Source organism: Peromyscus leucopus, chromosome 20 (genome assembly GCF_004664715.2).
Source record: "Peromyscus leucopus breed LL Stock chromosome 20, UCI_PerLeu_2.1, whole genome shotgun sequence".
Lineage (NCBI taxonomy): Eukaryota > Metazoa > Chordata > Mammalia > Rodentia > Cricetidae > Peromyscus > Peromyscus leucopus.
In genome coordinates this window covers 24,221,163-24,234,002 of record NC_051080.1, presented here as the reverse complement: position 1 = coordinate 24,234,002, position 12,840 = coordinate 24,221,163, and the positions used below count along the sequence as shown (strand labels likewise).

At 49.3% G+C, this 12,840-nt stretch overlaps 2 protein-coding genes across 2 annotated transcripts in view; one reads left to right on the top strand and one right to left on the bottom strand.

Annotated features, from left to right (window-relative positions):
* Tg (thyroglobulin) overlaps positions 1–12,840 on the bottom strand; it is a 186,998-nt gene that overhangs the window by 17,249 nt on the left and 156,909 nt on the right. Inside the window, exons 42-43 of the mRNA XM_037197284.1 lie at positions 7,589–7,753; positions 6,294–6,461 (exon numbers count right to left, since the gene is read on the bottom strand). Coding sequence (XP_037053179.1) covers positions 6,294–6,461; positions 7,589–7,753 — 333 coding nt within the window. The remainder of the gene's footprint in view (positions 1–6,293; positions 6,462–7,588; positions 7,754–12,840) is intronic.
* Sla (Src like adaptor) overlaps positions 2,797–12,840 on the top strand; it is a 50,639-nt gene continuing 40,595 nt past the window's right edge. The window contains exon 1 of the mRNA XM_028876009.2: positions 2,797–3,227. The gene's annotated coding sequence lies outside the window, so the exon portion shown is untranslated. The remainder of the gene's footprint in view (positions 3,228–12,840) is intronic.

Genomic DNA, 12,840 nt, shown 5'->3' with positions numbered 1-12,840 from the left:
GCTGAACTATTGTAAATGTCAAACTCCCTAGTCTGTTGGCCCAGCTCCCAGTCCTCAGCAAAGGTACTGATGAGCAGGGAGGGGGCGGGGGAACCCCTATGGCCATTTCTCGTCTCTAGGTGTTTTGCAATGTTCCTGCACTGATGAAGAAACGGAGGTTAGGGAAAGACTCAGTTCTGTACAGCTACTTCCTAACATGGGGGAGCCCCAGAGATGTGTAAGTGCCAGGAACGTTGTGTCCCACCAGTCGCACACTGAAGGCAGTGGCTCTCCCTCACTGATGTAAAGAGGAGACACTCAACCTACCTTGGCTGCAGAGGATCAGGACTGAATTAGAGAGGTCCAAATCTACTTCCAGACCAAGCCTCAGGTCTTCTATCCAGATCTTCCCCCCCACCCCGCCCCTGCTTGCTGGAAGCTGCCAGCCATGCACAGCTAATGCATGTTCCATTCATCTCTTTTCTCTGTATACACTCTTGCTTACTCAGGGGCACCTTCTTCCTGCCATGCTTTCACTCTAAGGAGGTGGACCAGATCCATTCTCTGATCATACACACAGGTTCCACCTGCTTCCTCCTGCCTCCTACCCCATCCTGCACTGTGCCTCACATGTCAGGTCTCCTGAGGCTTACCTGCCTCCTCACCTACCCAGATTCTACTCCAGTGCAAGGCAGATGCAGCATGCCACACTGTTCTGTGGGCACGGGCTGCTCTATACTCATGAAGAAGGCCCTTAATCTATATCCATTTGCACACTGGCTCCTCACTGTTAGGCCGCTGCAGGTCTGAGGAGTAAGAGAGCACAGGAGAATCCCTACAGGAAAACTCAGAGGGCATCAGAGCTTGCCTGGGTTCAGGTGCCTCATAGTTCACTAGAACAATGATTCTCAACCTTCTTCGTGCTGCAGTTGTTTAATACAAGTCCTCATGTTGTGGTGCCCCCACCACAAAATTACTTTCATTGCTACTTCATAACTCTAATTTTGCTACTGTTATGAATCATAATGTAAGTATCTGTGTTTTCTAATGGTCTTAGATGACTCCCAAGAAAGAGCCATTTGACCCCAGAGGTGTTATGGCCCACAGGTTGAGAACCACTCTTTTAGAACTTCTAGAGAATTTTTGCCTGCTTGGTGGACAAAAATTGAAGACTGGACTACTGCTAGCTAGGAATTCAGGATTCCAGGTGAGGTGACATGAGTTGTCATGGGACAGAGTATGAGAGTATGGTTGAGTTGGAAAGGCTCACAAACGACAGTCCTGGCAGGGTCCCTGTGTGTGTCATGGGCAGGGTAGCTTCAGGAAGCAGAGAGGTATGTCCTCTGCTCAACTTTCTTGCCCTTCATTTGGCTGACAGCCATTTATCCAGAGCTCCAGAGTCCATGCAGTGCAGCCCTGTGGACTGTCATCTGGATCTCTCCTGATCTCACAGCTATCCTACCTGCCAATCAAGCTACATGAAAATCAAGGTCCTGGATGAGGAGCCCTTTGCATGTCTACAGCACCACAGTCTGGTCTCTACCTCCTCCATTATCCAACCTTCACCAAGGTCTGGATGGGCCACTAGAATGCTTGTGTTTTTATTTTGTAAGGGGTGTGTCAACACCATCATTTACTGCTTAAACATACACTGAGATCTCACACTACTGCTCTCCTTCTCACTTCTTCCTCTGCTCCCACTACTGCTCTTCAGTTTCCCAGGACATAATCTTCCTGGGTCTGGCAGACAGGCCATTCCCATTCTGGCTTCTGTATCTCCGCTTACCCTCAGATGTCACTGTTTCACGGCTGTTTCCTTCTCCCATGCAGGTCTCAACCCCAAGGACACCTCTGATAGGCTGTCCCTGTCCTCCTAAAGTCTATCTCCCTTTCTACTGTTTCCTTTGATGTCCTCTGGCTCTGTTTTCTCCAGGCTTCTCTTAAGACCTGAAATCCTTAGTGCTTATGCATCATTGTTTCTTATTTCTGTGAGCTCTGCAAGTCAGGGTCTCTAACTGCATGCTCAGAACTTTCTCCCAAATCCCAGAAGATCCCAGTACACAGAGTCATAGGTGAAACCCTGGGGGTGCTTATATAAGTCACTTGTGATCCATTGTTCACTACTTACCTTACTAGAGAGCTAAGAGCCAATGGCCAACTTTCTATCAGATGTAGCAGGATCAGGGCCAAGTATGCCAAGTGTCTGCTACATGTTCAGAGACCCACAAAATATTCTCCTATTAGCTTCTTTTGAAATGATAAGAGAAAATATGACGACAATGATTTGGTGACAGTATAATAGAAATTCTAGCTTGTTTGGCACTCATCTTTACATTAAAAGTTATAAAATATTGTATATTTAGGGTTAAGTCCACATGTCTCACCTTTAGGGAGAGCCTCTAAAGGATTAGACATGAGGAAACATGGGTGTCAGGCTCTGCGGGTGTGGGTCTCAGTGGGGATGGAAGGCTCACAGATGGTTAGGTAGGGCATCCTGGAGCTGGAGCCCCACAGAGTGCCTCCCTGGTGAGAGCCGTCTCCATTCTTAGACGTGCAGAAGGCAGACAGGGCTCACTGTGCTGCTTGGAAGCTACAATATCCACAGCTCCGACTGGCTAAGCAACTTGCCTAAACCACGTGGTCAAAACCAGGACTCATGACCCATTATCCTAATTCACACCCCATGTCTGCCTAGGTCCAGACCTAGCATGGGGATTTGGGGTGGTGGCACCTCTTTCCAAGAAATCTCTCTTCCATACACACACGGAGGATTCCTGCATCCGCCTATTACTATGAGCTGCCACCGAGGATTTGATACTGCTGCACTGGGGCTCATGCCAGCGACTTGGCTGCCAGGTGCAGCTTTCCAACTCTCAGACAGCCCCCCTTCACAGGCCCCCACTGCACCTGCTCCTGAATGAGGCCAACTCCCAGCCAAGCCCAGGGCACGCCGGCTACACTAAGCTTTGGATTTTTTTCTTGCCTTCCTCGTAGATGCTTGGAGGGGAAACAGAACTGTGCATCTTGGAACAAGTCTGCTTCTGCTAATGCAAATGTAGTCTTGGTTAATGCAGACAGACTGTCAACTTCAGCAGTCAGGAGGAGAAGGAGGAAGCAGGGATAATTCCCCATCTCAGAAACCAATGAAGAATTTCAATAGAATGCTTCGACTTCGGAAATAAGATCTTTCTGAGCAAACGGAGGCTTTCCACCTTCCCAGGCATCTGTGTGGTCCCCATGCTCTGCAGGTATGTCTCTGGGTGTCATGAGGGCTCCTTGCATGGACCATGGTGGCCTGGGTGGCAGAGGTAAGAGTCTTTTGATGAAGCCCTACCCACTCATCCTCTTTGGTCTGAGGGTATTTGGTAGTCTCTGTTAAAGGGATAGCTGGTCCTAAGGGCTGAATGAGGGCTAGGAGGCACCTATCCCTCCCTGAACTGTGTGTGTTTATGGGCTGGGCTCCAGCTGGCATTTCTGCAGACTGCTATGAGAAGAGAATGCGTGTGCCTGTTTTAGTATGTACATGTACCTTTGCAGTGATTTGGAAAACTAGCCGGAGGTCAGATGGTTCAGCGGCTATAAGTCCTTTTGTATGTCTTCTTGGGTCCAGTGCCATTAACCATTTTAGTAAAAAATTAAGCATAAAAATATCTAACATTTATTCAGGTCCAACTATTTTCTGGACAGTGGAGTATGTCTGAGTCCTCTGGGACTATTCAGCAGGATCTCTATGAATAATCTCCAAATTTACAGATAGGGAAACTAAGTCTCAGGTTCTGGGGAAATGTAAATGCTCCCGCCTACAGACAAAAGACATCCAGGACTTTCCCGCTCTTCTGCTGACAGAAGGCTGAGGGAGGGAGGGAGTTCTGGTCAGTCTTTGCTCATTTGTCACCCAGCTGGCAGTGCAGCTCTGGGCAATTGACCCCACCCTACCTCTTGTCTTCAGGGACATGGTGCCCACCTCTCTACACAGCAAGCACATAACCATTCAAAGACGTTTGCCATGTTGATTCTCTATGTTCTGATCTGACCATCACCTTTCAGAGGGCAGGATACAGCTGGTAGTGAGGTCCACCATAACTGGCCCTGCTTCTGGCACACTGTAAGGGACGGGTCCACGTTCAGTGGCACAGCAAACGGGTACTGGTGTTCGATACTCATGCTGTGTACCTGCTCAGCTAGAAGTAGTTATTTCCCAGGTTTAGGGTCTCAGAAGCGACCCCAGATGAAACGAGGAGGCCCGTGAAGCCTGAGGACATTCTAGGAGAAGGGGCAGCATATGTCACACCCCTAAACATAGCTAAGGAACAGCGAAGACATGGAACTGCTCTGGCCGTGCAAGGTGACCAGGAAGGGCACAGCAAGGAGGAAATTTAGATCCCATCAAACAAGTTTGGGTGGGGGGGGGTCACTGTCAGGATACAGCTCTGACTGCTGGGGAGGGGCTTGGCTGGCTCCAAGTGACCTGGCTTGCAGAAGGCTTGTAGACTGAGAGAAAATGAGGTGAATCTGCTGCTGCTAAGCCTGAGAATGGGGGTACACTGGGAGGGCTGTGGTGGGTATGTGAGTTTGAGTGAGGACAGAGGTGGCCCCAGCCGTCCACTGAATTAAAGATGAGGAGCTGTAGGCATCTAAGTGGAGATGTTCAGCAGTCTCTTGGCTCTGGCAGCAGTCTGAGGTCAAGCAGGGTGGCGGTGAGGTGGGGGCTGCTGAATGGACAGCCAGGCTAGAGGTGTATGCTTCCTGCTCATAAGGGACTGGTATAGAGAGCCGAACTCTGGCTTTCCATCAACCACTGCTTCCTCCATCCCTATCCTTTAGGCAGGCAGTGAGTGCCCAGGTGTGCTCAGGAGACACAAGGTCCTAAGACTACACACAAGAGCTCAGTGAGACAGAAATGACCAATGAAGAGTGAGTGTACCAGGATGTAGCTCCCTGTGGGGCGGGGCATGGACATGCGCACTGGCTTCCTTGCTCTCCATGGCATACCTCCAGGCAGAGTGGGCTTAGCAGTGAGCGTCCTGCTATATGCCTCCCTGTTCCCTTGTGAGTGAACAAAGGGAACTTTGCCCTGAATACCTTGGATAACTCAAGGAGAACCAAAATACAGCATCAAGGAAGGATTCTGGCCCTGTAGTCTGTCAGCAGTGACAGGAAGTTCCCCAAACGCCACTGGGACGGTGCTAGGGAGGGTGAGTCCTAGGCAGCCGCACAGCCAAGCAGCCTTCCTATGATTGGCTAGCGTAATCAAGAATTACGACCCGGGCTATGCTTTGACCCATCGCAGTCCAAATGTACTAGGAGGCAGCTACTTCCATCACTAGCTGGGGAACTTCTACTGCTGAGAGGTGGTGCAGGAAGCACCTGCCAGGGTGGCCCTCGCCCCTCCCCCTACCATGCTCCCTGTCTTAGATGAACCCTAAGCTGAGACTCTGAAAGCAGTTCTTCCTTTCTTTCATGACAGGGAGAAGGGATGAGGGTTCAGCATGTTTCCAGAGCTAGCATCATGAAGACAGGGTCTCCTGACCACAGATCCCGTGTCCTCTCTCACAAGGCAGCATTGTATGTGATATTGCAAGGAAATGGTTATATCCCATGTAACTCATCATGTGGAGAGGGCAGCAAGGGAGATTAAGCCATTCTGTTTTATACTTCCTGAGGCAGTCAATGTTAACTGCTTGGTGTATCTGTCCACGCCATGATCCTTTCATGTAGAAATACACAAATATGTACATTTACATACATGCATATACTCACTTCTTAAACAAGAGTGCTAACTTAACTCCATGTTTCTCTACATTTTTGTTTTCTACTTAGCAGCCCATCAAAGGCATCCCTCAAGCCAGCAGAGAGATCAGGCTCATGTTCTTAACAGCTGCATAATATTTAGCAGTTAGAGTGTATCTTAATTTAGCCAACCATTTCCCTGTCAAGGGACATCTGGATTTCTTCCCAGTTTTATTTTTGCTACATTAATTAATGCTGTCATAAACGTCCTTATACACACATTGTGGAAGAGCAGTGTTTGTGCTTGTGGCATGGTGCCCCTGAGGCTGGGAACACCCGGTCAGCTTCTGCCCTAAGCTCTTCACAGTGATTGATTCGCAGCTGCAATTTGTGGGCATATCTGTATTAGTCACCTCTTGTAAATGTCTTAGTTCTGAACCCAGCTTCCACCATGATTATCTCCAGGCTTCTGTAGCCTTGACTAACAGTCCTCTGTCAGCCAGAGAAGTAAATCAGTCAGTGGTTCTTGACCTACTATGCCAGCAGAAGGCTGCCCGGGCCCCTCCCTGCCTCCCTTCACCTACCTTCACAGCCTTTGCCCTGTTGATTAACCCATCATCTTGAGAACCCCCTATGAGTAGATCCACCTTCACTGGCAGAGGCCTCTTCAACGCTCTGGCTGGAACTTCGAGTAGGTACTGGCCATCAACTACAGGGCCCCAGTAGTGGAAAGGGCCACTAACAGCCAGGAGCTGCAGGGGGAGGAAGAAGGCCATTACTTGTATTTTACTTCTACATTTTTACATTACATGCATTTTACTTTACTTTTTAAAAATGGGACAATCCTAGTCTTGGCTGTGTAGCTGAAGCTGACATTTGTAGCCAAGAGCTAATGGTTCTCAACAGGGACAGAGACCAAAAAGGTCTCCGTGAAGGGAACTCTGCAAGATGGAACCGTGTTCATCTCCACCTCCAGAACCCCATAACTTTGCCTCCAAGCATCTGTCTATTATATAACCATTAGATTGCTTTGCTTAGTGGGCTCTTCACCATGAATGCCCATGCTCCAAATCCAGTGAGCTCTAATGGAAAACAAGGGTAAAATGATCAGGACAACAGGCAAGCAGGACACCCTGTGCCAATGCCAGTGATTGGGCAGCAAATCCCCCCTCAGCAATGCTGGGCCCCCAGGGGACCCTCCCGGAGCTCCTCTGCTGAAGTAATAAGAGGTTTATAGGAGGAACAGGAAGAAGGGGAAGGCCTTAAAGAAAAGTCTCTAACAGGTGATACTAGCCATCACAGCCCACATAGGTGAGGCTGAGGACAAGACTTGCTCCAACAGGTCTCAGGGTCCAGACTCATTCTTACGAGGATACGAGGATCAAGCCTGCTCATGTCTCCTTTACCAGTGTCAGGGGCAGCCAGAGATCCAGACTAAGAGCAGTGTCTTTAGAAGTAGAAAGGGATGCCCAGCTGTGTGTCTAAAGAGCTGTGTCTTTAGAGGTAGAAAGGGATGCCCAGCTGTTTGTCTAAGGGGCTGTGACCTGACATTGTGCCTCTATGGTCCGAGAATGGGGTGTACCCCTTCTCCAGTGCTATTTCATTTCATCTGTCAACTCTAGGTTTCCATCATAGTTCCCACTTTGTACATAAGACATCCAAATGATAGAGAAACTTGTCTCTCATCAGTAGCCTTGTGTGTTCCGTCACAGCCTGCAGCTCCTACATGGACTGGGACTCAGGAGACAAGTTTATCTTTAGTTGGTCATCCACTGGATGGGTAGCTTGGGTGGCGAGGGTCATCACATCTCCTTGTTAGGCCTTGGCCTTCCCATTTGTAAAGACAAAAGATTGTTCCCTCCCCAGACTGCATGCACACCTTGGTCTGAGCATCATTGAGGATGTTGGCAGGCTTCTGGCGGAGGCAGGACACCACTTCTTGGATGGACGAGGTCGGGCATCCAACCTCTTTTGCCAAGGCCACAGCTTGCTGTTGGGCCCTGTCTGGGCTGATGACTGCAGCTGGAGACAGTGAGGAGCCTCCCTGGAAAAAAGAGCAGGGGTTGGGCTGACAGCCTGTGCAGCCTTGGCTGCTGCTTAGGCTGGGGACCCTCAGGCCTTAGTGGAGTTCTATACCCTTGTCCAGATGCAGACATCTGGGATCCTTGGAGATCCAATATGAGTGATGTCAGGGCTGACCAATGTGTAGCAGGCATGCTGTGTGAAAAACTTGGTTTTTCTTATCTGTGAAGTGAGGGGGCCAGTTGGGTTCATCTCTACTCACACTGTGAAGTGGAAGAAGTATATGGAAGCAAAGGATGATGGTTCTGAACAGGGACCAGAAAGGCTTCTGGTAAAAGAACTCTGTAGGATACAACTGCATCTACCTCCATCTCTAGGGAGTTCCTTAAGCAGCAAGGTTTCTCAATTCTAAGATGTAGCTGAATATGAAAATAGATTTACCCCCTCCCCCACAGAAGATCCCATCATGCCAGGTAACAGATGAGATATCCAAGGTATAAAGAAGTGGGTGCCTGATCAGACTTGCAACTAGACAGGGAGAGCCTAGAGCTCAGAGATCTTGGCAACGAACCTCTGCAGGCTACTTAGCATGAGTGTGTGTCCTGAACACACAAGTGGCCAGCTCCTCTGAGAAGCTCATTGCTAATAAGAGGCACATCTGGGACCTGAGCTCGATGGTCAAGCACTCAGCCACTGTGAGACAGACTCTCACACATACCTGAAGGCTCTTAAGGGGAGAGTGCTGTTCCTATCCTATATTGATATCTAGTTGTTAGGTCCTTGGAGGGACCTGTGACCAGAGCCTGAGGCCAGGCCAGTTAGTTAGTGAGGAACTAACTCATCTGAGAAATGGGAAAGTACACTGGGTGAGTAGGAGGAAGACTATAAACCCAGTAGCTATATATAGACTGATGACCCTTTTCAACAACTCTGAGCTATACAGATAAGGCCGGAGAGCCTGGGCTGCAGACCCGAGATAGTGAGAGACAGCATAAGGGGGCTCTGTCTTTTACTGTGTTTTATATACTAAACTCCGCCAGCTGGTACCTCCCGCAAGATGTGCAAAACAGACTGCTCTGAGCTTCAGCATCTACAAACAAAAGAGAATCCACCAGGTTCCTCATGAGAATCAACAACAGTGCAGGTCAAACATGCAGCCAGCCAGGACTGGAAATGCAGTGTGACCTTGGCAATGCACCACAGTGGGTGACTTATTTTGAGTGTGAGTTTTACACTCTCAATTTATTTCTGTAACACCAAGTGGCCAGTTTTTTTTTTTTTTTTTTCTGAGAAACTACTTGATATGTTCTTGTAACAGAACAGCACTTGCACTGAGGTATTCATGCTGCAGCTCCACGTTCTGCACTGCAAAGTGTAGGGGTGGGAGGTGGTGTCAAGTGGACCCCACTTTGCCTATAGGAATGCCTGAGGACATGAGGATTTCAGGGTGGGCCTCTGATGTTCAGTATTTTTGCCGGCTATAAATAGCTGGGGTTCTTGATATGGGGAGGAAGTGGGTAAAGGCGTGGGCTACTGACACTGCAAGATAGCTTCGAGAACTTTCCTCTCCCTTCTTGTTGTAACCAATCCTTCTGAAGGAAACCTTGTTCTTGGCGGAAAAATCAGCAGTTAAACAAGTTGCCCTCATTGGGGGTGAGGGGCACATTTGTTAGGACTTAGAAGTGGCGGTCCTTGATGAGCAGAGCCTGGAAAAAACCCTGAGCTTAGAGGGAAAGGGACCAGGCTGGAACTCCAACTCTGCCCCTCTGGTCGAGTCATCCTGAAATTGTGACTTCGGTGTGCCCCAAGAGGACTCCCTCTCAGACTTTCCTTCCTTGAAGAAGTCGTTAGCTCGCAAGGCAACAGAGGCACATTGTGTGTGTGTGTGTGTGTGTGTGTGTGTGTGTGGTGTGTGTGTGTGTGTGTGTGTCTGAGAGAGAGAGAGAAAGACAGAGAGGGAGAAGAGAGAAAGACAGAGAGAGAGACAGAGAGAGAGACAGACAGACAGAGAGGGAGGGAGAGAGAGAGAGAGACAGACGGAGAGAGAGACAGAGAAAGAGAGACAGACAGACAGAGAGGGAGGGAGAGAGAGAGAGAATCTTGCTGCCCAGGTATGCCCTGATGGCCCTGCCTTAGGGTTCAATGTTCTTATGCAGGCAGGGAGTCCCTGAGAGGTCTGCTCTATTTCTTTCCTAGAGCCCCACACTCCACATTCTCCACTGCTCATCACCTCTCCTGTATCCTCACTGTGAGGTAGGAACTCCTCAGGGGAGGGGAAGGTGGGAAACCCACAGCCACCTCCTCAACAGTGAGCACCCAGGCTTGCATGGACTGCGGCAGCCTCAGCTCAGGGACAGACAATAAACGCAAGAGTCCAGTGGCATTAACTGTGCTCCATTTTCAGAACAACCCATGAATCCCGATTCTGGGGATGCCAGGCAGCGGGCAGAAGGGAAGCTGTGCACCTCATGACCCACAGCTGGGGAGGGACAGACACGAGGTGCATCCCAGGCAGCCACCCACCATTCCACACTCTACCTGCTATGCCTTAGCAGGCCTGTGTCTGTGGCCGCTGGTGTTGGTCCCTGCCTGTCTCTGTGAGAGGGTGGGGCCGACACCCGCTAGGAAGGCCCTGGCTGTAGAAACAGACAGTCTGAGGTTTTGGTTTCAATACTGCCTGTTGTCTTCTAAATTCCCCTGTCTTCTCATGGAAGGGGGTCAACAGTTCCAAAGAAGATGCAAGACAGTGGTGCAAGAGACCCCACACCAGTAATCGGCACTCAGTGACAGTGAACGCTGATTAGCATCGGGAATGGTGTTAACCGTTGGTGTCCTTCCCGCCATGCCATGAGTTATTCCAGCCCCAATGCACTGCAGTACCCTGAGGAGCACCCAAACCCCCAGCTCCCACTGGGTTATGAACTACAGTGACTCCAACCACTCAGCTACTTAAGAGGGATCAACCTAAGTGTATTTGACTCTGTCTAATTTTTATGTAGAGTCTTACGCCCTGAGTCCTCAAACTGTGGCCAGATGCATAGTTTTTCAATGTATGGACTGTACTCAGCAGTCTATGCACCAGAGTGACCTCAAGCAAGACCTCTATGATTGGGGTCAGGAAAGAGCCTAGGATTCTTATGCACTGAAAACTCTAAGGAAGGGTTGTGGGGCACCTGCATGCTTGGAGAACTCTGCAGAAGAGAGGCAGGACTTGAGAGGACTTTGATGGGAGGAAATGAGTGTCGGGGGGACTGGCTGGTCTCTGGGGGAGTAGGAAGTATGGCAGGTAGGTTGGGAATGTCGAAGACAACAGCTGTGGTCTCTAGACTCCAGCATCCCTGTAAAGAGATATATGTGTTTTAAAGGAAGGAGCCAGCATACAGAAGGATGGGGATGTAGGTGGGCTTTCTCGGAGGAGGAGAGGAATCTGCATAGAAGATGCTGAGAAGTAAGGTGAGGGGACAGTCAATCACAGGCAGGTGAGAGACATCACCTTGACACAAGCCCTAGGGTGCAGGTCATGCTTCTATAGCTATGGGAAGTGCAAGGGGGCCTTTGAACAGAGTATTGTTAAGTATTTAGGAATATCACTGCCTCCATCTGTTCATGGTCAGGCTGAAATGGCTTGAGCACACAGCAAGCAGGCCCTTGAGCAATGACTGAATACGAGTGCCTCTAGAATGTGGGCTGCTGAGGGCAGGGAAGTGAAGTGATTTTTCCATCACTGGCTAGATGAACATAAGTTCATCACCCTTTTCCTATAGATATGTATGGCCGAAGTGAACTGGGCCAAAGGGTAGGAGGCAGCTTGACTGATCCCTTCATTGTGGGAGGAGCTAGAGGGAGCATCTGAGGGAGAAACATCTGAATCAGGAGCTCAGCCCAGGCTGTGGTCCAGGGATTCTGGATGGAGAGCAGAACCAGGGTGTGTGTTCACTGCTCTGTACCCTTCCTTTTCTGGAAATGCATTCAAGTCTGAGCCTGCCACTGAGTCCCATGGACAATGGAATCCGAGCATGCTTCTGAGAGGCAAGGAGTTCCTCGAGACAGTTCTGGAAACTTCAGCATAGAGACTTTAAAAAATGGTTCCTATCCAAGCATGTGCTCATGTTCTCTTGCATGCCCTTAGCCTAGAGCCATCTCTTTGTTTGTTACCTGAGACCGTGAGTCTCACTGAAGTCTGTAGCACAGTTCTGGCAGACCTTAACATGAGTGATGACAATGGATAACACAACTTTTATCTTGAAACTATACCCTACGGAGTCATGGCTCACTTCTCTTTTCTTCTTCATTGGAATCAGTGGTTCTTGGTTTTAGTTAGCAGAGGCTATGGAACTTGGGTAGGAAGAGCCAAGGTGTGGCTTGCTCTTGCTCAGTGTCCTTGGGCTGTCAGATGGGAGTGGTCTACTTTGTCCATTCTAACAGGAATTAAGTGGTAACTTGTGCAAGCCACAACCAAGGGGTGGGTGCTTTTGGTAGATAGAATGTGAAGGTGACTGAGTATGCATACACTTATAGGGAAAGTAAAAGGCATTCAGCCTTCATAAGCGGCCTCTTAAGAGCTGAGGCTCTTAATTTATGTTTCTATCTTGTGATCTCTACAACAACCCTCTACATGTTAGCAAACTTCCCACCCCGACACCCTGATTTTACAGATTGAGAGACCACAGTCCAGAATGTGGAGGTGAGGTATATGAGATCTCAAGGCTGGTAACAACAGCCAAGACTATAAAGCTTAACTTCCCCCATGCTCTACCACCGCCCTCTGGGAACAGCCCCAGCCTAGCACAGCACATCACGAATTCTCAGTCTCCACTCATGAGTGGCTGGCTGGTGGCAGTCAATAAGGAAGCTGCTTACAGGGTTGGTCAGAGAGCAAGATGGTATGAGACCTTTCTTCCCCTTAATGGGTCGGGAGTGCCTGATGGAGGCTAGTTTCACCGAGGGCTCTGAAAAGGAGGTGTCATGTCTGCAGACTAGGAAGGCCACAGGTACACAACATTGTCCTCTGAAGTCTCTTGGCAAATGTTTAAAACTTCATTGCATTCTGCTCAGTACAAACCCATCAGCTCTGGAGCCTGTTCTAAATACCCTAGACTTTGCTTAGAT